We start from the raw sequence: 26,795 nt of genomic DNA, 5'->3' as shown, positions 1-26,795 counted from the left end.
TATTTACCAGTAACTTTTAGTCATAATAGATTAAGTATTAAATATTTACTCGTTACTTTTAGTCATACTGGATGAAGTATTAAGTATTTACTCGTTACTTTTAGTCATAATAGATGAAGTATTAAGTATTTACTCGTTACTTTTAGTCATAATAGATGAAGTATTAAGTATTTACTCGTTACTTTTAGTCATAATAGATGAAGTATTAAGTATTTACCAGTTACTTCTAGTCATAATAGATGAAGTATTAAGTATTTACCAGTTACATTTAGTCATAATAGATGAAGTATTAAGTATTTACTCGTTACTTTTAGTCATAATAGTTGAAGTATTAAGTATTTACTCGTTACTTTTAGTCATAATAGATGAAGTATTAAGTATTTACTCGTTACTTTTAGTCATACCGGATGAAGTATTAAGTATTTACTCGTTACTTTTAGTCATAATAGATGAAGTATTAAGTATTTACTCGTTACCTTTAGTCATACCGGATGAAGTATTAAGTATTTACTCGTTACTTTTAGTCATAATAGATGAAGTATTAAGCATTTTCTCGTTACTTTTAGTCATAATAGATGAAGTAATAAGTAAAATTTAAATCAAATTCAAAATGACACTTCTCAATATTCAAACCTCGGTGCGGGCGACCCTGGGAATGCAGTTTCGAATTGCTTGAGACTTCTGACTGGGTGAGGGCATAATGCCTCTTTGATTGGGTGAGGGGTTTCATTCGAGATTCTTTACAGATTCCCGAGTTCGACAGAATACACCGACATAAGGGCAGAGATTTCATCAGTCGAAACGTTGCGATGATGAAACTCATAATGAGAGCGCTAGCTCGAATGATGCAAATAATCCAAAAGTCCTCATCTAAAATATCAGTTTCATAATAATAGTTTTCAGCGAAATTAATTTCTGGTGTATTTTTTAACTTGCACTTAATGCACAGGAATAGATTGTTCTCGTTCTCTCAGTCCTCATTGAGTAGATGTGTTAATTATTATATTACTTTATACATAATCTTGCTTTATATGTTTAATATAAGAAATTACTAAGGGAATAGACATAGCATTTTTAACCCTCGCAATAGACAACAACTCGCTTGCCTTATTGGATCTCTACTTCTCGCTTTCCATGAGCGATGAGGGTGAAGAATTGCTGTATTCTGGATTGGAAGCTATCCATATAACATTCGCTAGATTTTACATGAATGGCCAATTTTTTTCAGTTTTTTTCATCTTCATGGCTTGTCTGAAGCGATTTCTATATAAAAATAAAACAATCTATAAGATAATCAACATACTAATCCGGTTAAAGACGAAAACTAAATGAAATTTATGTTTAATTGAAAAATACATGTCTATAAAGTCGTTGTGCAAGTACTTTCAATTTGCGTCTTAAAGACTTGATCAGTTGTTAGAAATATCGCTTGATGTACAGTAAACACTTAATCGTGCGAGATACTAAAGTATAAAGAAACTATATAGAAATTATGGTGACCGCATAACTGAATACAAAACTTTTGGCACACTTTGTATAAAGTGAACTGAAAGCGTATAATTACAAATGACATTTAATTTTCCACTGACGCCTAATTTCGGTTTTAAATGGCGTTTTACTCCCTTAACAATACGATCTGATATTACCACTCCTATCCTCAAAAGAAGTAAGTTTTATCCGCTTATATATATTATTCAACGATTAAATATATTTTTTCAGATTTTCATTAATTGAACTAAAAATATTAGATTTGAATGCGACTGTTGACACTAACTACAAATGAAGACTTGGCATATGCCTGCTTGAATTCCAAACTACTATTACGAGATATAGTGTAGCATGTGTTACGTGTTATGATGCCAACCTCTAGTCACTACGTCTGTTTTTAGGCTGATGAGAATGAGGTAGTGTAGTATCTGTTCTGTTATGGAACCATCATCTAGGCATTAACCCCTTTATTAATTCTGTATTACGCAGAAACTATACTTGTTATAATGCACATATTTTTGAAGTCGTTATTCTCTCCATGTTATCCGACTTTTATACTCCATCGTTGTCTAATAGCCAGGCGGAGATGTGCAATGACAAATATTCAGCAGAGACACCCAGTGTTTGTTGCCTAAACATGACAATGAACGTCACTTCCACTTGCTTCTTATTCTATTTCTTTAAAACTGTGCTTTCGAATGTGCTTAATTGCCACATATGTTCATGGGTCTACTTTGACTATTCTTGTCTGGCAGGTTGAGGAATTGTCTGGCTGCCATATTGCTACTGCGAATAAAGAAGTCCTGGCTCTTCAGTAGCACTTAGAACGGCTGCTCTATCATCAGTTATATACTATCGGAATTGTTAAAGTTCTATGTCGCGCAAGCAGAGGGATTCTCCCATCTCCGTTACGTTTTCCAGATCCCGCAATTCTATGCATGAAAGGTTGACTGATGGTTTATTAGTGTTGCATGTTTCGTATCATGCATATCAACTTTGTCTAACATTTCTGATCCTAAAACTGAAACTATTTAACAAAATGACAGAAATACCGGAAAAAATACTTTTACTGCTGATCATTGTATACAGAGCAGATGTGTGCAATAATACAGTAGTACATTTCCAATATAGTGCATGCTTGACGACGAAAAGGAAGATGAGAAAATCAGCTTTGTCTGGGAGTATTCTAAATTACATAATCATAAGGGCACTTTAGTATATGTTCTGTAGTCGCCTTAGCCTCCACAAGATTACCTTACCAGTTGTGAGGAAGCTAGTAGAGATATAATAATAATAAAAAAACTTACAATTAAAACAGGTGAGATTTTTCGAATCATTTTTTTTATCTCAAGTATCTGTTTGAGATCGTGTACATAATATGACACACCTTAATGTTTCGGTGCTCTCGCCCTGGTTCACCATATGTTTCGTCTTCATGAGTAAATAATGAACGTTTTCCGGTATTTAAGCATAACTAATTACCATGCAGTAAGTCGAACAAGTAATGCATATTAAACGAGGTAACCTTTACATCCAATTAGCTGACCAGAAGTAATTTGAGGAATTTATGAACGAACATTCGTCAGATAGTTTTAAGGATAGTTCTATTTCTCGAAATGGTAAAAAGACAAGAGTTTAAGAAATTAGTTCAGTATACATTTCATTTATTTATAACTCAATGTGGACAAGGGATTGTAAAAAATTAAAATAGATTTTTTATTATTATTAGGGATGGGATAATCACTTATCAAAACCCGAGCATAAAGGTAATTGTGTGTCAGTTTGCTGGTGAGAGAATCGTGATTATCAGTAATGGCATAATGCAAAAATAGGCACAAATTTAATCATATTCTCTCATATTTAGCATAAAGCACTTATTCTAAGTCAACGGATTATAAACTTTGCTCTAAAAAATCTCGTATTTATTACAGTAGTTCTTACATCATGTAATATCAAAGTAACATGTGCAGTAAAACATTAATAAAACCCTTCAGAGCCACACGATAAAGAATTTGTAAACAATATGCATTAACTTAGATGAAAAAGCATATAAAAGTATAGAATGTAGGATGAGGAATTCAAATATTATACTGAAAATATATCCGAAATAAAAGCGTATAAGTTGAATTGAGGTTGGCCAGTATTAAATGACACTACATGTACTTGTATAAACCTTATTTAGGATTATTGATGAACTAATATTGTATGTGAGATTGTACTAGAAAACGATCCATTCATTATAAACAAGCAGTTGAAACTCTATTAACAGTTATAACTGATAAAAAATGTTTAAAAATGTCTATAATAATAAAAGTACATTAAACATGTTAACAAGATGAACTGGTCATTACGGTTTGCAATCATTGCCTAATGTTATCAACAATATCGAATATTATTTTATAAAAAATGGAAATCATTTTAAGATTTGCCACTTTAATATATTACTAGCGGGATCTGTGGAAATTCCACACCAGACTTTTTCATATGTAATATGCTAATGTTGGCATTCTGTAGATGTTCAGCGTAAATGGAGACGCCCTGATATTATTGTAGCTCTTTTTCTAAAACTGCAAAAGTATTTATTTAATCTAGCAGGGACGGTTAGAAAATACGGTTAAATATGATATTTTAATTTATGCAGATGATTTTGTATATATTATTATAGTCAATTTTCTATCAATTCTTATGTATTATAAAGTTGTGGTTTCGAAAAATATATATATCCATATGCTTTGAATGTATCAGCTTGGATCGAAACAGAAATCAAAACTTATAAAGAGTTCTTGGTAAAATTATTTATGATAAAAATCTAGATGACTTGAGTGCCGTCAGATATAACCGAAACCAAAACTTATGAAGAATTTTTGGTAAGATTATTTATAAGAAATGGAAGGTCATAACAATTAAACGACAAACCCTCTGAAGAAAAAAGAGGTAATCCTGACACACAAAATAACACACATGCTATCTTATTAATATATAGATAATACCGTATTAAAATAATACAAGTGGGAAACTTGAGAACTCTTGATGTAATAATTATTTTGAATGCATTAAAATTACCTGCTAAGATTAAACAAATATAGTGGGAGCCATTTTGAAAATTAAGTCCTAAGTGTAAGTTTAGAGTAGACTGTTAGTGTATGATCAAATGCGCTTAATAATATTTGAAACTATTATAAATTAGAGATACTTGCTTTTTGTTTATTTGTGGGTCTACATTGTTCCTCCGCTGGATAACAATTGCCGACCCTAACGATTTTTTCCGTAATTATATTCTCTTTTACCTTCTCTCCTAGTTTTGGTCTATGTTAGTGCCTGCCGAGGGAGTGAACATAATGATTTACAAATATAAAAAAATAAACCTTTCAAAACACGCTCTACAGAAAGACTCCAACACATTCTGTATAAATCGATTGGGCTTTGAGTCGTGTGTGACACCACCGTGGGAAACAACTAAGTGCGTAGGTTCACAACTACGTCACTTGTCAGTTAATGTCATCTTACCTTGTTCTGTTCTGAGCCCCAACCTGAATTCAACTGTCCGAAACTCAAATCTGTCCTCAACTGTCGAAAACTAAAGACTGTCCGTAAACCGTTCTTAATTATCGTAAACGAGAGCAAACCCCCCTAAAACTTACTGTAAACTAACTCTTAATATATTGAGCTCTGTTGCTCGTTTCTTTGTTCTAAACACTGCCAAACTATGATTAACAAACTTATTTCGTCTTCTTTTAGTGTTGGTAAACAGCCTCCTCTCTAGTTTTTCTTCTACACCCTTTCTATAACGTTTGTTTTACTCTTTTTAGCATAATTTTCCTTTTTAGCATAGTTTTTCTCTTAAATTCATAACACTTTTGGACTATGTCGGGAACGTTGATAGTATCATAGATTTTATAGTCCGCAATATTAAGTGTATTTTAAAACTCTATTGTGGTACGTAAGTTTTAATACCTTACAAAACAGTAAGAATAATAGAGGAACAATGGCCAAATTACAGCTTCGAAAAATATAAACATCATACCATCATAATAATGTAAGAGACAAAATACGTACATTTAATAAATATTAGAATGTGTATCACATCGGGTTCTATTTAGACTTAAATAGTTCGCCAGCATTCGTTATCAGCTTCTGTAGCCGCTTGAAAAGAGCAACAATTTTCATAGGATTCTTCTCTTACTAATTAACCATCATTTATTAAGGTTTAAACTTTCTAGAATACCGGTTAATGTGACACACAGGAGAATTAATATTATGAGATGATTCTGCTGTTATTCAGAATTTTTCATATATTAAAAAAAAAAACGAAATTACCAGAAGATCTTTATGACGTATGTATACGCGTTTGACCGAAAATATCACCTTCCAAAAATCATGAAGATTAATCAAGTGCTTTTTAACTAAGAAATTCAAATTTGACGAATAAGCGAGGACGGACTGTCTCCATCATCTAAAATTTATCGCTGGTTACTCCTCGGTAACATCTTTAGAAATGGATAAAAATAAGCTTAGTAATGCTTACGATTTACCATTAATCGCTAGAAATAAAGAGACCAACTTTATTAATTTTCGTCAGTTTTGGAAAATGATCTATTCGATCCATAACAGGAATCCTATGCAACCACCACTGATTGTTGGAAAATCCCCACACAACACTCACACATAAGTCAATACCAAAAGCAATATTTTTTCCTATTTGTTGTAAAATGTAGAATGTGAGGTCTAAAGAACAAAATTGCGGGAAACTATTCAAAATACTTTTTCAAGATTGCCTAATAATTCTGTCGTTCGACTTTCACCTGGCAAATTTTATATTTTTAATTTTCACACTTTTGTATCAATTTACCCCGGCTAAAACCCAAATATAAAGTTTCCCTGCGAATACCCTTTATATTAAGTTTCATAGTTGTAGACCAAACACTGACAGGAGTTTGGCAGGCAATTTTTTTTTAAATAAAGTTATATAAGCATACGTAAAATATATAGAAAGACGGTTGTGTTTAAATAAAGGGTTGCCTTTTTCTTTCTTGGCCTTCGGGTCAAGATCAAAGTGTAATATCTGATACTACACTACACTTTTTGATCTGGGTTAATGGAGGAGAAATCTTTCAAGACTGATACATTTTTTTTATTTTTGTTACTAACCAGAGTGCACCTTTAGGGGGAGCTGGTTTTTCCCACATTAAAAACCGACCTCGTGGGGATGTAAGTAAAAAAACAAAAACATAAATAGAAATGTGTTTTTAAAATGAATATCAATACACACAAGAAACAAATTTATAGGAGTGTATATATATATATATATATATATGCGTAAATAGAACATGAAGCTAAGTGCTTAGTTGTAAATTGACTTGTTATCAACTGTCCTTTCGTCACTAATGATAGATTATTTATTTTGAGAAGGGAATGATTAAAGTGTCGCTTGAGTGCGTCATGGTTCTCCTGAAAAACGGGCAAAGTAAAAAGTGAAAAAAAAAGCCATACCCAAAAGCTTAATCACTCCTCATCAAAAATAGCGACGATTTAATCGTTACAAAATTCCACTTACTTTGAACACTCGTTGTTTCGATGACAGGTTCGACTTAGCGGGTAGTCACTTTCTCCAACCACTAACAGGTAGGGTGTTTTATTTGCAATATCGTTTTTTGCCAATTATTTATCTTTGGCGCAAACAGGTCGCCATGTGAGATTATATACTATGCTAGTTTACCCGTGTAGGGCGTTGGCCGTGAAGATTTGAGACGAAGAATCGCACCTTTCAAAATTAAATTTATTGGAAAGACATTTTCCGCACAAAATGCTTTACCCACAATATAAAAAAAAATCTGAGGTTGAGAATGGATTTTAGATTCACTACTTATGAAGGTCCAAAGCTAGTAGAGGATAAGTTACTGGGTGTCAAGTGTCTATTGAAGCATTGTGATGATTTGTAAGGGTAAAAATTTAACTGGATTTGTTTATTTAAGCAGAACTTAAATTCGTGTCGAGAACAACCTATATATAATCAACCGGAAGCAGCTACTCGGTATCGTGTTCCACATACGAGTAGGTCTAGCATTAGGAAACTTTCCTCGCGGATGTTTCGTTTACTTTTAGGCTGAAAGGAAAAGGGAAATCACTGAATTTTTATTGTTGTAATGTTTTACAGGGCGGATCATAGATGCAACACAATCGAGCACCTGCCATGAAAATAATATTAGAAAATCATGGATGTTTAGAAAAGTTTTAAAGCATTTTTTTTTTAATATTTTCAAATGAACCTTACGAAATGTTTTCCAAATTGTATCAAACTCCTATTTATTAGACTTTTAGTTCATTAAAAACAAGAGATTGTTGACGTAGAATTAGTGCTTTCTGTCAAATATATAGTAGCATGTGTGCTCATTTTTGTATTGAATAGACATCTCTAATTGTGCATTGAACGGATACGATAATACGTAGTTTGCTGCACCTTATAATAACAAAGATAAATAGTAAAATTCCCGTCGGAGCGGCCTAATTATTTTTTCGAGAAAAATATAATTTAAGTATTAATAGATTAATATTTAAATTCGTATCAAACGGAAATCATAATACTTACTTCGATGCACCTTATAACATATAAAATTTAAGCCATATCGGCTCAGTAGTTTTCTGAGAAAACGTAAAATCGAAATATATTTATGAGGTGACTTGAATAAGTTTTCAGACTTTTTCGTATAAGCGCTTTTATTGAAACTAGAGTCACGTTCGAAGTAATCTTCTCCAGTTGCAATGCGTGTGTTGTACCGTTCCAACATCTGAAAGGCTCCATGGGAGTCCTCTTGTGAGCATTCCAATGATCTTCGTCACAGCGTTTTCCATCTCCTCAAGTATCTCATAAGGATAGCCTCTAAGGTTTTCCTTGAGATTAGGGAATCACCAAAATCCACAGGGAGAAAGGCATGGACTATAGGGAGAATGAGGAACTGCCTTGACCCCTCTCTTGGTTTAATAGTTTGTAACAAAGATGGACTGGTGTATTGGGTCCAACTTTGCACGTCTTTCGCGAAGAATTGGGTATATGATACTATCGCTTCCCCGGGGAAAGTTACTTAGTTGAGGAACGTCCTGGGAACGCAACCAGCTCCCCGGGTAAATAAATACGATATCTAACGATCAGCACATGTTGGAAACATCAACAAAAACGGGTCGATATGTCGTCGGCTATAACTAGTTGGCATGGGTCGCTTCTTCATTGCGTCGTCACTGGCATCTTCCCATCGTCGGCATTAATGGCATGCTGAAATCGAACGCTTGTACAAAAATAGCGAACAAATGCATTTTTATAAAAAATATAATTTATTTAAGATTTAACAATGAGGAGGATATTTTTATAAAACCAGTTGAAATCAAACACATGCTATGTCGCGTCCCTCCGTCGACTTCAGAACCCAAGCTTCAACTAGTCGTTATAAAAATATGCTCCTCATTGTTAAATCTTAAATAAATTATAGATATACAGATATACAGTTCCAACAATGAGATTAAATTGTGTACTTAGTGTCTATACACATAAGACGGTCCTTATCCATGAAATTATTTATTTGGCCAATCAACTCTGATGTTCTAATTTTCTTACTCCTCCCACACCTCAGACTCCTTGCCTTGCTTGAATTTTTTGTGCAACTCAAAAGCTGATGCTCGATTCATGCAAACGGTCCAAAAGCAGTCTGAAACATTCCAAGTTTAAAACAGAATTTTATTGCATATCTTTCTTCTGAATTGTCTTTATGTCCAAATTGAAGTTTTGAAATTCGTCAGCTGTGACAATCGGGCTTTACTAAGGGGTATTCCAATTCTTGCCGTAGCTGTTTATTATAACATGAAGTCATAAAAATTGGTCAGTTATTTCGGAAGATGTATATTAATCTCATACTAAAATTTCAAGAGTCTACAACAATTTTTAATACCTGTACAAAAATGTTTGGAAACTTATTGAAGGTGCCTCGTATATATATTAATATGTATAACATAACAAAATTTTTAGAGTACACATAACTATGAACTGTTAATAATAGTTGTGCAAATTAAGCTTAAGTTGTATTTAAACCTTCCATCTGTACTATATTAACAGAATTGTAACCGGTTACGTAAGATTTCTTTTACTAGAGATTCTAGTGTGTAAAATAAATACTGATATATAACATTTATATGCAATTATAAATAAACCCTACTCTGATTACAGATCCCCATTTTCTATATTACGTTAAAAAAAAATTGTCACGCTGAAAGGGTTTAAAATGAGAAAAATAATAGAATTCAAAACAATATTTAAAAATAATTACGAAACAAACGTAATCATAAAAAATCAACAGCTATCAAATGTATTTATTAAAAAAAAAACGTTTAATTTAATGAAGTTATTCTTTTGAAGGAACATATACATCGAAATTTGGACAAGAAACTTGAATTAAATTTTAATAAAAACAAACGTAAATATAAATGTTAGACTTGATTGACAACATGAACATGATTATTAAATCCGCGGACATGACATTAAAATGCCTCATTCATGTGAATGGTTATGGTTGTATTGTTATAAAATCGTCATTGCGATATGTTTACTGAATACATTTTTATATTTAAATCGTACTTAATTCATACGAAACAGATTATCAAAATTATGTTAAAACTAGCTGAAGGAAGACTTCATAAGATGTGTACAATTCCGTTTTTAACATAGTGGTGTTTTCGCTAGTTTTTTTTTTTTTTTTAAATTTCCGACAGAAAAAAGATTTCAATTTATTTTTAATTGAAAAACATCTTAGATTGTTGAAAGCTTGCTAATTTATTTCCTAAAGTTAATTTGTTTTAAAGAAAAAATATTGTTTTTGGCTTTCTTATATTTCTGACTAGCCTTGGTGCCCGGCGTTGCCCTAGTCTTTAGCGGTCTGTTGAGCAAAAATAAAGTTGTAGTAGGCAGGCAGGCTCGAACTCCTGACGCAAAGGTGGAAAAGTAAGTGTGTGTGTGTGTGTGTGTAAGGGTGTAAGGGTGTTGGTTGAGCAAAAAAAAGGGGTGAATTGCGAGCGAAGAAAGGTGGTAGTAGGCAGGCAGGCTCGAACCCGTACCGCGAAGGAGGAAAAGAAAGTGAAAAAAAATGACGCGTTAGCTATTGAGGCCATCGCCAAACCTGAAATGACGTAGGTTTAAATTAAGGCTAGACAATCGAAAACAGGCGAAAATATCGGCGAAAAAATCGACCCCCTAACTGTAGAAAAGTGCCCAGTTGAGGGTGGAGGAATTAGTTTTTGGCCAATTTTCGATATTTGTCGTCCGAGGGTCGAGCTTCAAAATGATATCGATCTCGTGAAAATCCGTCGCCTCTTTTGAAATTTTTGCGAGGCATACATAAATACATACATACATTCATGCATGCATTTAAACATCCAGCTGAGATTTATATTATAGATAACGTATTGTTTCTTTAAGCATATTAAATTATTAACTGACAAACACTAAATAGATTATTGTTCCAATGATTAAAGCAACTGAAACGATTTTAAAACAATGATTTCAACGTTGTAATCTCGATTTTCACACATTTATTTTATTAAAATCATACTGGTTGCTTTAAATGCGTGTAATTTGCTGCAGTTAACTAATAAAGTGTGTCTAATGAAATGTTTTTGGGCGACTTTTATTGTCGTTTTTATATTTACCGCTTCAGCGATGCTTTCGTACCAGAGGCAATCCGTATCCGTAAAAAACAAATGTTCACAAATAAAAAATACTTAATTACACTGAGCTTTCATACTTTCAAACCATAACAATTAAAATATATAAAAGTAGATATATATATATATATATATATATATATATATATATATATGGACGATGCCCTAGAAAAGGAAAGAACTAACGAAATTAATATTCGCCTTTGAAACACTAAACTTATTTTTGTTTCTGAATATTTTAGATGAGAATTAATAATTCGTATTTATTGATTATTCGAACAACTCTTCTCAACTTTAGCTTATTCGCATTGATTTTCAATCGATATAACATTCGACCTATATCAATTGTACTTTGTCGAATTATAAAAATTATTTCTCTTGAACTCTGGAATTCGCACGTAATTTTAAACCGATCCATTTATTTAATCCACGTGGGTAGCATGCCGTAGTTTCGGCACCTATAATTATGTAGCAGCGCTATGCCATTGGAAATGGTATTTTTAGTGTCATTCGCACTGAGGATTGAATCTTCAACCACGAGAAGAGTTAAACTTATAAATGAATTTTATTAAATATTATATTCACTATGCAAAGGAGAACGAGAACGTACTACACAAGATGATTAAATAAATAGTTCTATTCGAAATTCCGAGCGAATTCCAGATTTAGGCAGTTGTTGTCATAACGGAACCATTAAAAGGCAATTTACAGTCTAACGGGCAGAAAATTCCTTGGGTCTCATCGACCCATTCTCTCAAATGAGAGCGCCAAAGATGACACGCAAGAAACCCAAATTATTCCGAAATTAGGAGGGTATTTTTGCAAGAATGACCCTGTTACATTTTAAACGTTTTGATGAATTCAAAATAACAGACAAGATAGGTAACCATTTGGGAGCGCCATGCGCAGGTCAGTCAATTCATAATATTGAGACATCTTATCCGGATTTCCGAGTTTTATCATTGTTATTGTCGTTGTTGTAATTTTTAAAACTTTTTTTTTTCGGGTAGTCGTAGTAGTCGTAGTAGCAATAGTAATATTTTTTTAAACTTATTTAAAAAAAGTATTTTTGTATTTATCTATTTCATTTCGGAAAAGACTTTGGATTATGCTGCAAAAAGTTGTTTAATTTAACGAAACGTTACAAATACCGTTGAAGTCAAAATGTGCGTATCAGTTATTTTAATTTAATGCATCTATAAAATATATACAACATCATTATATTGTCATACTTGTTCTCACTAGACCATTGAAGTTAAGCGATACAGAACAAGTTAGTAGAAGATGAGTAAAATAACAATGGCATCAATTTCAAACCCCTACATAATATCTATATGTGCCTAAATCTAAACGCACATACCCTGATCAAAGTTTCTTTCCTAGAACTGCCCGTCCGTTGAATTCTATACCGCGGGGCTTCTTTCCATTTGAAAACATTTTCGCTTTCAAGTCTAATCTAAAAACAGTTCTTACTTAGCTTCCCTCTTAAATAATCAAATTCTACCCAATTTTTCCCACTATAATTACGCTGTTACCTTGCTCATTATCTCTTATCCTCGAATAGTATTCAAGCCTTCATAAGTTATGCCTTTCTTATAAATGAGAAAATGGGATTTTAATAAAGTTTTTGTTTCTCGCAATGCGATAATAAATTAGGTTGTTTACCATTATAGACTGTTCGCCTTAAAAATAATGCTACCAAAGGAAATAAAACTGGCAAAACGGCGTTGTTGCTAACAAAGATGTTACAATTTCTTATTAGATTCAGACATTCATACTATTCATATCTTAGGTGATTCTTATCAGCCTCCTCTAAACATGCGTTTCTAGTTCTTCAAGCTATTCTACGCACGCGCTGCCCTACATTTTGCATTTTGATTAACTGATAACGTAATAAAACGGACAATCAATCTCAAAATGGCTGACAACATCATCTGATACAAGCGCGAATAAGCAGCTAGCTACGCAAACAATACAGCCTGGTACAGCAAAACGAGACGAGCCGATAACGATCAAAGCTAACCGATCCCTTTCAATCTATGCACAAGAGCGATGTTTTGTTTTACATGTATTGATCCTTACTTCATAACGTTATCCGTTTTAGAAACTGAATTTCAATTTAACGGACACGAGTTGCGATTAAATACATAATGATTATTGATAAGCGAAACTATCACTTGTTATTTTCCGGCCGTTGCCAGCCGTGAATATCATTGGACGAATACATGAATAAATAGCAAGAAAGCAGAGCGAAGCGATAACATTTAACAAAGTTTGAATAAATTGAACAGTTCTTAAAAGATAACGTTTGATTTTTCGATACGGTTTTAGGCACTTAACAAGCAATGATTGTTCAATGTCGGTGATATAATTATTCACTTTGACGAATGTTGAAATAAACATTAAATAAGATAAGTAAAACGCCAACTGAAGTGGGGATGATTTGAACGCAACAATATGCTATTAGGTGCTCATGTTTATGTATTAGGCGACCTTCACACGTACTAGCTACAGAATGACTTAAATATAAAGTCCTAATAAATAAATGAGCAAGCTGTCCGTTTATTATAGGCTCGCAAAATTCTAGGTTGATTTCAAGATTTATCTCGATAAAAGCATAAACGAGTTGCAATAGATAAATTAGAAAATGAAGAATTAAAAAATTATCCATTTTCCATTGAAATAGAATTCTCATTAGTTTTATTAAAGTATACTTGTTAGTCATATATATATATATATATATATATATAATCTCGGGATAGGTAGAAATTACCGCCCCACCCCGAATAGAAGAGTTCTGTACTATTTATGTCCCCTTAAAAAGATTTTTAAAAAAGGATGTAACGATACTAATCTTATGCCTATGGTCCATATTCTAATGCTGATCCAAATTCATTCCATGAGTTTGATTCTCGAAAATACTAGCAGGCCGCCTAGCGTTGCCCGGCCGTAAAATGCGCTAAAATATGACACTTTAATGCACGCAGATTTTGTATTTATTATTAAATAAAACAATCCTATTGATTAACTCAATATATAGTTGTGATTTCGAAAGTTTAAAAACATTATACAATTATGCACAATGTAAACTGTAATAGTAAAACGAAACTAATCATAAAATAAACAAAAATCGAAGAGTGATAAATAAGTTATTTTCAAACGAATATGCAATTTAGTACAAGCAAATCTTTGAAAGGTGGTTATGTACGTACAGACATAAGTGTATTTGAAAGGTGATAACGTACGTACAAATGAAAGCGTACATACAAACACGTGTGAAAGGTGATAACGTACGTATAAACATAAATGTGATAGTGGATAACGTATGTACGAACATATGTGTGAAGGTTCCCTATTTCAAAAGAGAAATATCTTATTTTGTGAGTAATTACCTCTCCTTTTGCTCTATCTAGGATATTAAGCACTATATATTATGGCTGTATTTAGGAAATAAATTACAAAGATCGCTTGCGCACTACTAAAAGCAATTTTTTTTTTATCTCCCCTCTGGAAGAGAAATTATTTAAGTACAAGTCGAATTATTTGATAATGAAATTAAAGGTTGTTTACATCTTGTTCTCATCTTAAAGTCCTCCAAAAATACAATTTTGCGACAAGAGAACAGCTAATACTCACTTCGGCAATTGTTTGGGGTAAATTAAAATTACGGTCTCTAAAACACCTGAGCATATATATATATATATATATATATATATATATATATATATATATATATATATATATATACAGTGATGATCATATTTATTGGCACGGTAAAATAAAAGTTAAATTTTGTCTAATAAATTCTAAAAAAGGGATTAAATTAAAGAAAATAACAAAGTATATTATGTATTTTTAACTGGCCTTTCCGATGCAGTAATCGGATTTTAGAAAAAATAAATAACAAAGGAACAACAAACATAATTGCAAAAGACCCTTGTTCAAAATTATCGACACGGCTTTGTTTTTCTTTTAGTATCAGTATAATATCAATCAATTTCCGGTTTACGTGCTTTCTGAACTTTTTTATAGCCATATTATGCTTGTTTAACGCTAATTCAGTGAATAATTTTTTTCAGATAATTTTTAGATAGCGATTTATTTAAACTATTATAAGTGACTAAATTATAATTTTCAATCGCCATGGTTAAAACTAAGGAACACAGCGAAGACGTCAGGAAGCTTGTTGTAGCATACCATACCAATGGGGAGGGCTATGATAAGATTTCAAAGAAGCTAAACCTTCCCAAATCCACTGTTAGAGCCATAATAAACAAGTTCAAATCGCAAGGCCACGTTATGAGTTTAGAGGGTAGAGGGAGAAAAAGGATTCTTTCCCCAAGAGATGAACGGAAAATTGTTCGACAAGTAAAACAAAACCCAAGGATCTCTGTTGGGGAGATTGTTGATGAACAGAGCACCTCTGGAGTGAATGTATCTCGACATACAGTTGGTAGAGTTTTGAAGAGAGCTGGTTTAAAAGAATGTCGTCCGAGAAAGACTCCCTTATTGAAGCCTATGCACCTGAAAGCAAGGCTAGCCTTTGCAAAACGTCATATTGATAAAGATGTTGCATTCTGGAAACGTGTTCTATGGACTGACGAAACGAAAATAGAGTTATTTGGCCATAATAAAGTGTCTTATATTTACAGAAAATCTGGCGAAGCTTTCCTGCCTAAGAACACCATACCCACAGTGAAGCACGGTGGAGGCAGTTTGATGTTTTGGGGATCCTTTGCTGCCTCTGGACCAGGGCGACTTGTTAAGGTCACAGGTAGCATAAAAAAGGAAGATTATGTTAAAATATTGGATGAAAACCTGAAAGACTCTGCTAAAGAGCTCTCACTTGGTCGTCGTTGGTGGTTCATGCAAGATAATGACCCAAAGCATTCGGCTAAACTGACTAAGAAATGGCTTGAGGACAATCATATTAATGTTTTGGAGTGGCCATCACAAAGCCCAGACCTTAATCCAATTGATAATTTATGGAGAACATTAAAATTGAGGGTAATGCAAAGGAAGCCTAAGAATCTTATTCAATTGGAGGATTATTGTCAGGAAGAGTGGGCTAAAATTACTACTGAAGAGTGCAACAACTTGGTTGTAAACTATGAAAAGCGACCGAGGAAGGTAATCAAGGCCAAAGGCTATACAATTGATTATTAAATAAATCGTGCCAATACTTTTGAACAAGGGTTTTTTGCAATTATGTTTGTTGTTCCTTTATTTATTTTTTCTAAAATCCGATTGCTGCATCGGAAATGCCAGTTAAAAATACATAATATACTTTGTTATTTTCTTTAATTTAATCCCTTTTTTAGAATTTATTAGACAAAATTTAACTTTTATTTTACCGTGCCAATAAATAAGATCATCACTGTATATAATGTATATATGTATGTATGGAACATCAAACATATGAACTCTAATGTTGTTCGCCATACTCCTCTTGATGGAAGCCTAATCACGGCTTTTGACTAAAAACTAATACACCTATATTTATGCTGAACAGACATCCTTTTGCAGTATTAAAAAAATGTCCCAGAGCTGGATTTTCCGACATAAAAAAATCGACCTTGGGCTCAACTCCTTCAGATTGCAGAAAAAACAATTTCGTAATAGTACCAGTACTTTTTTATACATAGAATGAGACAAATGTCCGTGGATACACATATCCAAGGAAATGGCAGAAACACTAGAGGACGACCTCCAATCCGTAGTGGAATGGGGACAAAAATGGTTGGTCACATTCAATACTGCTAAGACTAAGCTTGTTTCCTTCAATAACTACAAGAAACCTTCTCTACCACCAATAGCAATGGCCAAGAACACATTGCCTGAAAGTACTTCTTTTAAACTCCTCGGCCTAACGTTTACAGGGAATATGAACTGGAATAGATACATTGAGAGCATTGCCAAGGCTGCTGCGAGGAAGGTTGGCTCCCTCTACCGTGCTAGAAAACTACTTACGCCTGCCAGTATCCTATACCTCTATAAGGCAACCATTCGCCCATGTATGGAGTACTGTTGTCACATCTGGGCTGGTGCATCTGCTGCTTGTCTCTCGCTCCTGGACAGGGTTCAAAAAAAGTCGCCAACCTGATAGGTCCTGAACTGTCATCTAGGCTTCAACCTCTGTCCCATCGACGAGATGTTGCATCCCTCTGCCTATTCTACAAATACTTTAATGGTGAATGCTCTGACGAACTGCAAACACTTGTACCTCCCCGACGTAACAACCCCCGACAAACCCGACAAGCTACTAAGTCTCATCCCTTTACAGTAGAGATCCCTAGGTGCAAGAAAGCCTTTTACTCCAATAGTTTTTTCCCCAGAACTGCGGGTCTTTGGAACTCCCTTCCGGGATTTTGCTTTCCCAACTGCAATGATATGCAGAAGTTCAAGTGTAATGTTAACAAACATCTTTCTACTCTTCTCCCTTCATAATGACCCCGCTAATTAATTCCCTAATAGTAGCCCCCTGCTTCAAAGTGGCACTGTGCCTTGTTTGGGGTGAAAATTGAATAAAAAAAAATTGTTTTTGCAATTCTTCCATACTCTAAACGATATATGTATATTTCGTATATCTTTAGGTCCATATCTTATTTTAGGTGCATTAGTTTTCCGACTGTTTTTCGTTGTTCACTCTGCCACATCGAGTTACGTCCTGTTGCCTTGAATTTCCATTTACTACTGAACATAAGCAATACGGTGTCAAGTTTTACGAATGAAGATTGCGCAGTTAACATCACTAAATCGTCTTCATTAACAGTAAACTGGATCCGGTATTGAGTTCCCAATTTGAAAGCTTTAGAGAATAGAAAATTGCCCCTTAATTCCTAGTACAAATAGAATTGTTTGTATACAAACGGATTAATAAAACATACGCATACAAACTTAAAGAACTAAGTAACATACAAATCATTTGTAGACAAGATATTCGTGTAGATTCGTCATACAATAATCCAGAAGGGATTAACGTGAAAAATAACCTAATCAATATCTATGTAAACTCTATCTTTTGTGACAGAATTAGGAATTAGTTTTGTAAGTTTATATACGTATCCATAATCAATCTATCATTACGTTAATAAATGCTCATTTAGCCTCTTTAATGAAATACTTTAATAAAATACTTGCCTCTGTAATCGGCAAGGACCTAGTAGCTATTATAAATTGTGTCGACGCATATGTAGTTGCACGCTATATTCAACGATAAAAAACTTAAAAAGACACCCTTTATTATACAAAAAAAGAAAGAGTTTAAGATAAAAACATGTTCAAACAAAGAAGCAACAAAATATTTAGATATTCTATTGATATATTAAGCTTTACATCTGTATTTAATCTTTCATATTTTTGTCTTTTATTTTAACTTGATTATTATTAGTTCAGTCTTAACTTTAATCGAATTAAGTTATGTCCTTTCTTATTCAGTTTAAATCATTTAATTTTCTTTCTTTTCTTTCCAGTTCCACATGTTTGTGCTTGGTGTCGATCGAGTGCTACAGGCTATAAGTCCCTACCGATACCTCCAACGTGTCAACTCTGTCGGCTGCGGAATTTTGCTTGCCTTTCCCTGGGTGACAACGATCCTGGTCACTTTGCCAATATACTTTGTTGGTTTTGCCTCCAACAGTACGACTCCATCAATCACCTCAGTGGCCGTCACGTCGATGACTAACGGCTACCCAGATGCTGTGACTGAAATCACATTAACTACACCCCATCCTATCTGCAAGTCAGCGCTGATACCACAGGCCAACCGCGCATTTCATCTATTCACATTCCTCGTCTGCCTCTCCACAGTGGTCAGCACGTTTATTGTTATCTACTTTTTGTTAAAATCTCGCTGGCTGCAATCCTACCGCTTACTGACCAGTGTAGATCGCCGGTCAATACGGAGCTCTTTAATCGCCGGCATTGCTGTGAATCTGGTGTTTACGGCCACCATGTTTGTTTTGAAGTGCTTCCATCAGTATATAATGGACAACGGTTACTTTGGGTACGAAGAGAGTTTTTGGATTACGTTGGACGTCTTTGCTTATCTGAGCGTCACGAGTGCCGGAATTGTTCCATTGCTTTGGTTCTTTGATAACGATGTCAGAAAGGCACTACACGCTCTTTTCCGGAGAATTTTTCCAGCACAATCGGAAGAAACCAAATTAGCTATAAAGAAATCAAAACTTGATTCATTCGAACTAATTAACGATTGAAATATATAAAAGGTGGCCGAGTTACAAACTGAAATCGCGACGCGGCATGCTGGGAGCGTAAATCTACTCATTTGTTCGTTATCCCGGGATCATCGCTACAATGTTATATATATATATATATATATATATATATGCTTACGATCTTTCCAGAATGTGTAAGTACCGAGGATGTAGCGATATGAACTGTATTTGCATTCGAAAAGAAAAAACAAAACAAATGATAGAATAATTTAAGAATAACTGTGGGACGTTATCCAGCATCAACGGAAAAATACCCGGAGTTTTCTAAACGGGTTGATGGAAAAATTGTTTTCTACTGCCAAAAGTAACGTTTTTATCAGATGAATCATTAAAGCTAAACATCTTTCTTCCTTTTTATCCTCTCTTGCTACAGAGTTGCATGCATATGCGTACATTTTAACTATATCCATATAAGCATACACGTGAATAAAAACGCAAATACACACATACGCTGATGCATATAAATACACATGCATATAATATACGCATATACACATATAAACACGCACACAGATATGAATATTATGAGGAAAAAACTAAGCTTATCTAAACACTTCGTTGCATTTTCATGAAAACTATATCTGAAAAGTGAACCAATGAAGGCCTACATCTTTTTTATACATTTTAAATGCAAATCCAAACAAACCCAAAAACTGAATTTTTACTTTGATTTTGTATTAAAATATACATAAAAATGTTATTTACACACTTATGAGTTTATTGGACTAAAACTGTACAATCATCTTTTATAATGTATAATAATAATATTTATAACTGAATACTACTTGAACAGATATTGAGCTATTTGTGTATGTGAAATGTATGGGTAAAAGTAGCCTTACGTGTTATATATCAAATGGTTAGAATATAGATTGGATATATGGAAACTAGCAAGTTTAAATAATTATACAAACGTATGTTTGGAACACCTATATATTTTGGTCTTTAAGTCAAACCATATATTATATACTAATTCCATATACTATTCATTTAATTTACTATGTCCTTTTTTAAGTTCAAATGTTATATATATACATAAACCTGTACATACGTAAATAACTAAAATCTGTATATGACATGCATGCCGTACAAACAAGTATGTAATGTACTAATCATACCTGGCAAGTGTTAAGTCTTTTTTAATGTTTCGCTTTCGGTATGTTTTATTTTTATTTCCGTTTCGCTTTTTTAACTACGCTGTTTTTTTATTACAAATTTATCTTGATAGAATTTTGAATATTTAATGTACTTACTAAGCTACCATTTCGTCATTAAATTATTAATTGAACCAAATTGTTATAAAACTCTAACTTATGGTAATATTGCTTTTATCATTATCAAATGATTGGATGTAAATAGATTTTCAAGTTTTCAATCTTCTAATATACGAGGATTAACTAAGAATTTTAACGTCAGAAATGATTTCTTTTGAACTCGACAATTATTTTTAATGATGTAAAATTTTTAGATGAGGATTGATTATTCGTATTTCGATTCTTTGAATTAATATTTTCACCTTGAATTTTTCTTTTCACAACGTTTCGGTTGATGTAATCTCCGACCCTCTTCAGGTGTATCTGGTCGAACTCCAGAATCTTTCCGTCGACCCGGAGATCTGCATGGAATTTTGATAAATAATCTACTTGATAAAAAATATTCAGTTGTAAGATAATTTTTTTTCAAGGCGGAAGATTCAAGCTACAGTTCAGCAACACTTAAAATACAGTCGCTAATAATATCTGGCTGACTGAAAGAAAGCAAATGACTCCGTTAATTAAATATTTTCTTTCGAGATGCAGTGCTGATTTCCTATTTCGACAAAAAGACTACAGAGTTATACCTGTTACACCCGAAGAAGGTCGAAGGTTACATCGACAGGAACATTGCGAAAATAACACTAAAGATTAGAACGGAAGTCCGAAGAACCCAAAATAACACAAGTTTTTAATGATATAAATTCCATTCATAATTCGAAGATTCACAAAGTAATCATTAATTGTAACAATACTATATTAAAATGGCTGACATGTTTTCAAGGAAACCGAAATTCCGTTTACGAAAATAATAAAAATGCTAGCGATCACTCCCTCTTAATATCCATTTATTTATAGTTACTGACATTCCTTTAGAACCCACGTATATGCACGTAAAATTTAAATATATTTTAACTGTCAAGGCAAAAAGCCGTTCGAGGATAATGAATAATGTTGCCAGTTGAATGATGAACAATGCAACGAGAGGATTTGAAACAATGAGTTAGAATTCAATCTCTACTGTATCGTTATTTCCATGGCAGGTGTTCGCCTAACGTTCAGTCTATCCCTCTCTGCAAAACATTCGCAACAAATGTTAATGTACCTACAACAACTGTCAATAATTTCCCCTACTTTCCACCAGTACCTAAATCAAAATAATAATTTAACGAGAAAAGTTTCTTTCCTATAATTGCCCATCTGCGGAACACAATACCGCGGAACTGCTTCTCAGCTGACTATAACATGGTCGTTTGCATATCTAATGCAAATAAGTTCTTGTTGAACCGTCTTTATAAATAATTAAACCAAACCATACACAAATTTCACCATTACCGATCATCAGTGTTGTCTCACAGTTTACCTGAATCTCAATTAAATTTATTCTCAAGTGGTTTTGGTGTTTTGATAAGCGGTGTTCATGGTGAAAACAGAAAACTTGATTATTTAAGAATACATGTCGATAATTTTTGTGGATTTGAAGATTGAAGACTATCATGTAGTCTGTAGATAAGCAGTCTTGTCGTATTGTGTTTTGCTAATGGGAATTTCTTAGTTTTTTTCGCTTTACTAACGATACTTGTTTCTACGTGACTCAGAAAACATGAGTACAATTGTTTCTTTTAAATAAACGCCATTAAAATTAACTTCAGCTTTTATATGACGGCTTAAAATTACAAAGTTTCATTACTTTAAAATACTATTGAACTGTTATTTATCACTACTATTGTCGCATTACACCAACCCTCTCTCTCTCATACACTAACACACACACACACACACACACACACACACACATATATATATATATATATATATATATATATAAAACGTGACACTGCTCGAAATGATTTTTTTATCGGATACTCTCTCAGACTGGTTGCCGAGAACGTATCAATATATATGAATAAAAAGTTTATAATAAAATATGGTGTTTTAAAATACAGTATATTTATTATGAAAGTAATATGTAAACGCACTTATTTGTATACTTAATTTCTGTAACTATTTTAAAGAATTATACCTAAAATTTCTGTAACTATTTTAAAGAATTACACCTAAAAAAACGACTTCAATCTATTTCAAAACGTTTTAAAAACGTTTTGAAATAGATTGAAGTCGTTTTTTAGGTGTAATTCTTTTATACAATTTCCACACACACACACACACACACACACACATATATATATATATATATATGCGGTAAGAAAATCCATAATAGCAATTAATTACTTAAATTTCATAAATATGATAAACCACTGAAAGGTTTTTTATTAATATATGATTCTCCTTAATTTTTAAGGGAATAATAAAAAATGAGTCTCAGTTTTTTCTATAATTTCATATTTTTACTGTAAATCTATTGTAAAGTTAGTTTCGCATTTAGAATAATACTTAGTTCTAGAATAATGGTTTATATTACCAAAACAAAACTGACAGTTATTTAAATTTATTTAGAATCGTTCTTAGTTTTCATTCTTATTTGCACCCTTTTAATATATAAAATGAAAAAAAATATGTTTATTTGTTATATTTAATTTACACAAATGTTGAAGCCGGTCACTGTTATTTCTTACTTGCATATGCAATGTTTTCAATAACAAAGTAGAATCTTTATACGTACGTGTTTGTTTTCCACTTCTGTTAAAATCACGTCTTCTCATCGTTGCTGTTTCGTTTTCTAGTGTTTGCTGTACAGTACACCGTTTTGTTTTCTCATGAAGTGGATACTATACAATGATCTTCTTATTTATTAATTTTATTTATAAGGCGGCACAATTAGGAATTAGCTGAGCATTTTCATAAATGGTTTTATTTAAAGAGAATTGATACAGGAGACAGAATAATGCATAATATTTACTTAACTGACATGAGTGACGTACGCTAACAAAGACATCGCTAACATTTACTGAGGTTATCAGGTTTCTACATTGGCGGTCTCATTCGCTCGGCTTCCACGAGAAAACTGATTTGAACATTTTTGTCTATCTCTACTTAAAAACACGCCATACGCTATCATTCGTTTTGTGAAATCGTTTTTGTTAATCGTTTTACTTGTTGCCCCCTGCCCCAACTTTATGTCACTCAACTTTCATTCAACTGAAATGATTCTCTTTTGCAGATCTGTATTCTCATGCACCCAGTGTGAGCCTTGTCAAAATCCGCACTAGTTAACCTAATCGTTACTGCCGTAAGGTCTCTTATGTTCAATTCCTCGTTTTATTTAACTATGTATATATAAGCAAGAAAGAATGTGTAAATAAAGGTATTAAATTCTTCATAAAAAGTAATTTTATCATGAAAAACGCTTATATTTCTGAAAAAATTACTTTGATAGGAGATTTAATTCAAATAACTGATACTGCATCACAAAAATGGATTCATTTAAATGAACTTTGTCAACATTGCAAGCCATTTCGAAACACAACTTTTGACGTATTTGAATATTTGTTTTATTTTCTTTCTCATTTTCTGAAAACTATATTTTTGGAAATACCTGATTTCTTTTCCTGTATAGAAAATACTGAAATTATTGTTTTTTTGATTTTTGCCCACAAAATCAATAAATTGATGTTTCAGAAGCTTTTATTTTTCATATATTAATATTTTTATCAAATCTTACTCGAAATGTACATTTATTTTCTGGATAAATAAATTTCTATCAAAATCACAATTGATTTGTGTTAGTCTTGCATTTAAAAAGTTGTCCAAAGAAAGACTATCTCAAACATTTATGATGATATGCATAGAGAGATCATATAATACACGACACTCATAAAATCAATGATATTTATGAATTTCGATGCTGTAATATTTTATGCTATTTTTTTCTGAGTATTTGCGAAATCCATTAAATACTTCAGCGATGTATGCCAACTATAAATTGTCCTGAAGAATGCAGTGTAGTATTATAATTTAATACAGTGTGTCAAGAAAGCGCGTGTAATTGAGTCAAAGTCACGGAAGGATTTTTAACTTAGATTGTTTATTCTTGAAGATATATTTCTGTAATATTTACACAATCTGACTAAGACATTGGCAAATTTAAAAAATATGCAAAATTCAAACAATTTTTATTCAGGAAAAATAATATCTTAACTGTTGCCCATTTTCAGCTTCACATATTTGTGATCTTTCCAAAATATTCATAACAGATTGCAGAATCTCTGGATTTTGAATTTAACTCTCTTATTTCGTTCATGATATTTTCCTTCAATTATTGCAGAGTTTGAGGTTTGTTAACATAGGCTCTGTCTTTAAGATATCCCTACAAGAGAAAGTCTGGGTTAGTCAAGTCTGGGAACGTCGATAAGCTCTTTGAGTCAAAGCAACCGACCCCTGGTTTTGGTAAAAGAATTTCACAACTGGCGTACGTTGTCTAATGCTATATTTATCTATAATTTATTTTCAAAATATTATCTGTAAAATATCTGCAATAAAGAAAAAAAACTCATTAATGGTAAGATGACAAAGATTTTTAACCTTCCAGTGACATTTTAGAATTGATTTTGTAGCGTAAATAAGCAAAAGTTTAAGAAATTGCTTTTCCTATTGATGCTTTTTCAGCTCATTGCCACTTTGATGTAAAGGGCTACTATTTATGGTTATATCTAAAATAAACTGTGGAGAGTTGAGCCGCAAGATTTCTGTATGCGTTACAACTAAACATCTGTATATTAATACAGTCAGAAAAGTAGGGAACAGGAAAAGCATTCTAAGGTTTAGCAGTTCTTGAAAGAAACCATTAGAGTTGAGGACTTTCCGGCATCTACAGATCTAAATAGTGATGGGATGCTGCTGCTTTTAGGGTTAGTCGATATTTATCCCGAGGGAACCCAAATGCCATGAGGTCATCAGAGCATATTCCATTAAAGTACTCATAAAACATACAATATTGTGGCGATGAGAAAAAGGGTTAGAACTTGCCCTATAGTGCGGGACATATTAGATTGGACTCTTTTTTTTAACCTGTCTAGAAGAGAGACTAGTGCCCAGATGTTGCAAAAATACTCAATTCGTGGATGAATGGTGACTTTTAGTGGTATGGGATACTCTAAGGTGAGTAATTTTCTAACATGGTTGAGGAAATCACCTTCTTTCCAGCAACTTTTGCAATACCTTCAATGTATTTGTTTCAATTGATAACCGATGTGATCGAAAGAGGTACTCTTAGGTAGGATGTTAACTATTTTCCGTTTTGTTCGAGACAAGGGTTTGATTAGGATGAGCGAATAGATGTACCCACACTTATATATAAATTTGTTTGGTTTTAATAAAATTTCAACGTTATAGAAAATATAAATTGATTTGAAACATTCTTCTCTAAAATTATAGAATGGACTTTTTTTCCATACAAATGTTTCATTGTTAATTTCAATGTAATTTGACAAAGATGAAAATCCCTTTCTGTAGCTTTAAATTATTTTAGATCAAAGTGATCAACATTTAGAGTGAGTTTCCATTTTTCAATCACCCAATCACTCACCGCATTCTCAGGTTAGAGAATATGGGTGTGATAAAAGAAGATATAGATCGGAAGACAAGTTTTAAAACTGTTCTGTGCCTTTTTTTTCATATAGTCTTATTACCTGCCTTCTAATATTTGAGAATAATGCGATATTTTTACGTTTCACAAATAAAACTAGTGCAGTTGCACTATGGATATATATATATATATATATATATATATATATATATATATATATATATATATATATATATATATATATATATATATAATATATATATATATATATCCTTGAACTTTCTTATTTTGGTTCCTATCATTGAGATAAGTCAGTAATTTTATCAAATATATATATGTATGTGTTATTCCATCAAAAGTTCACAAGAGAATATAACGAAAGTTTTACATTATTTAGTAGAATTAAACAGATTTTCCTCTTCAGAGTTAATAACTAGCAAAATAAAAGTATGAATTTGCTATAAAATTGAGAACTTTGACATTTGCTAGGTTAAAAAAAACCCCTAAAATGCCGAGATGGCAGTCCAAATAGTCAAAAGGCAAAATCTGATCTGTTACTTGGTTAATAAATCAATTAAAAGTATCCGTGATTCTGAAATGGATAAACCCATTTCAATCAAAATCCAAATC

The 26,795-nt window shown here is 32.6% G+C and overlaps 1 protein-coding gene across 1 annotated transcript in view; it reads left to right on the top strand.

Moving 5' to 3' along the window:
- The window catches only part of LOC145260165 (uncharacterized), a 109,260-nt gene extending 84,907 nt beyond the window's left edge, over positions 1–24,353 (top strand). The window contains exon 3 of the mRNA XM_080118007.1: positions 18,663–24,353. Within this exon, the coding sequence (XP_079974133.1) occupies positions 18,663–19,406 (744 nt within the window). The 3' untranslated portion in view covers positions 19,407–24,353. The remainder of the gene's footprint in view (positions 1–18,662) is intronic.
- The last annotated feature ends 2,442 nt before the right edge of the window (positions 24,354–26,795 follow it).

This window comes from Euprymna scolopes, chromosome 3 (assembly GCF_053919585.1).
Source record: "Euprymna scolopes isolate OS-2025 chromosome 3, ASM5391958v1, whole genome shotgun sequence".
In the NCBI taxonomy this organism is placed as follows: Eukaryota; Metazoa; Mollusca; class Cephalopoda; order Sepiida; family Sepiolidae; genus Euprymna; species Euprymna scolopes.
The sequence above is the reverse complement of the archived record's forward strand: the minus strand, read 5'-3'. Positions and strand labels throughout refer to the sequence as shown.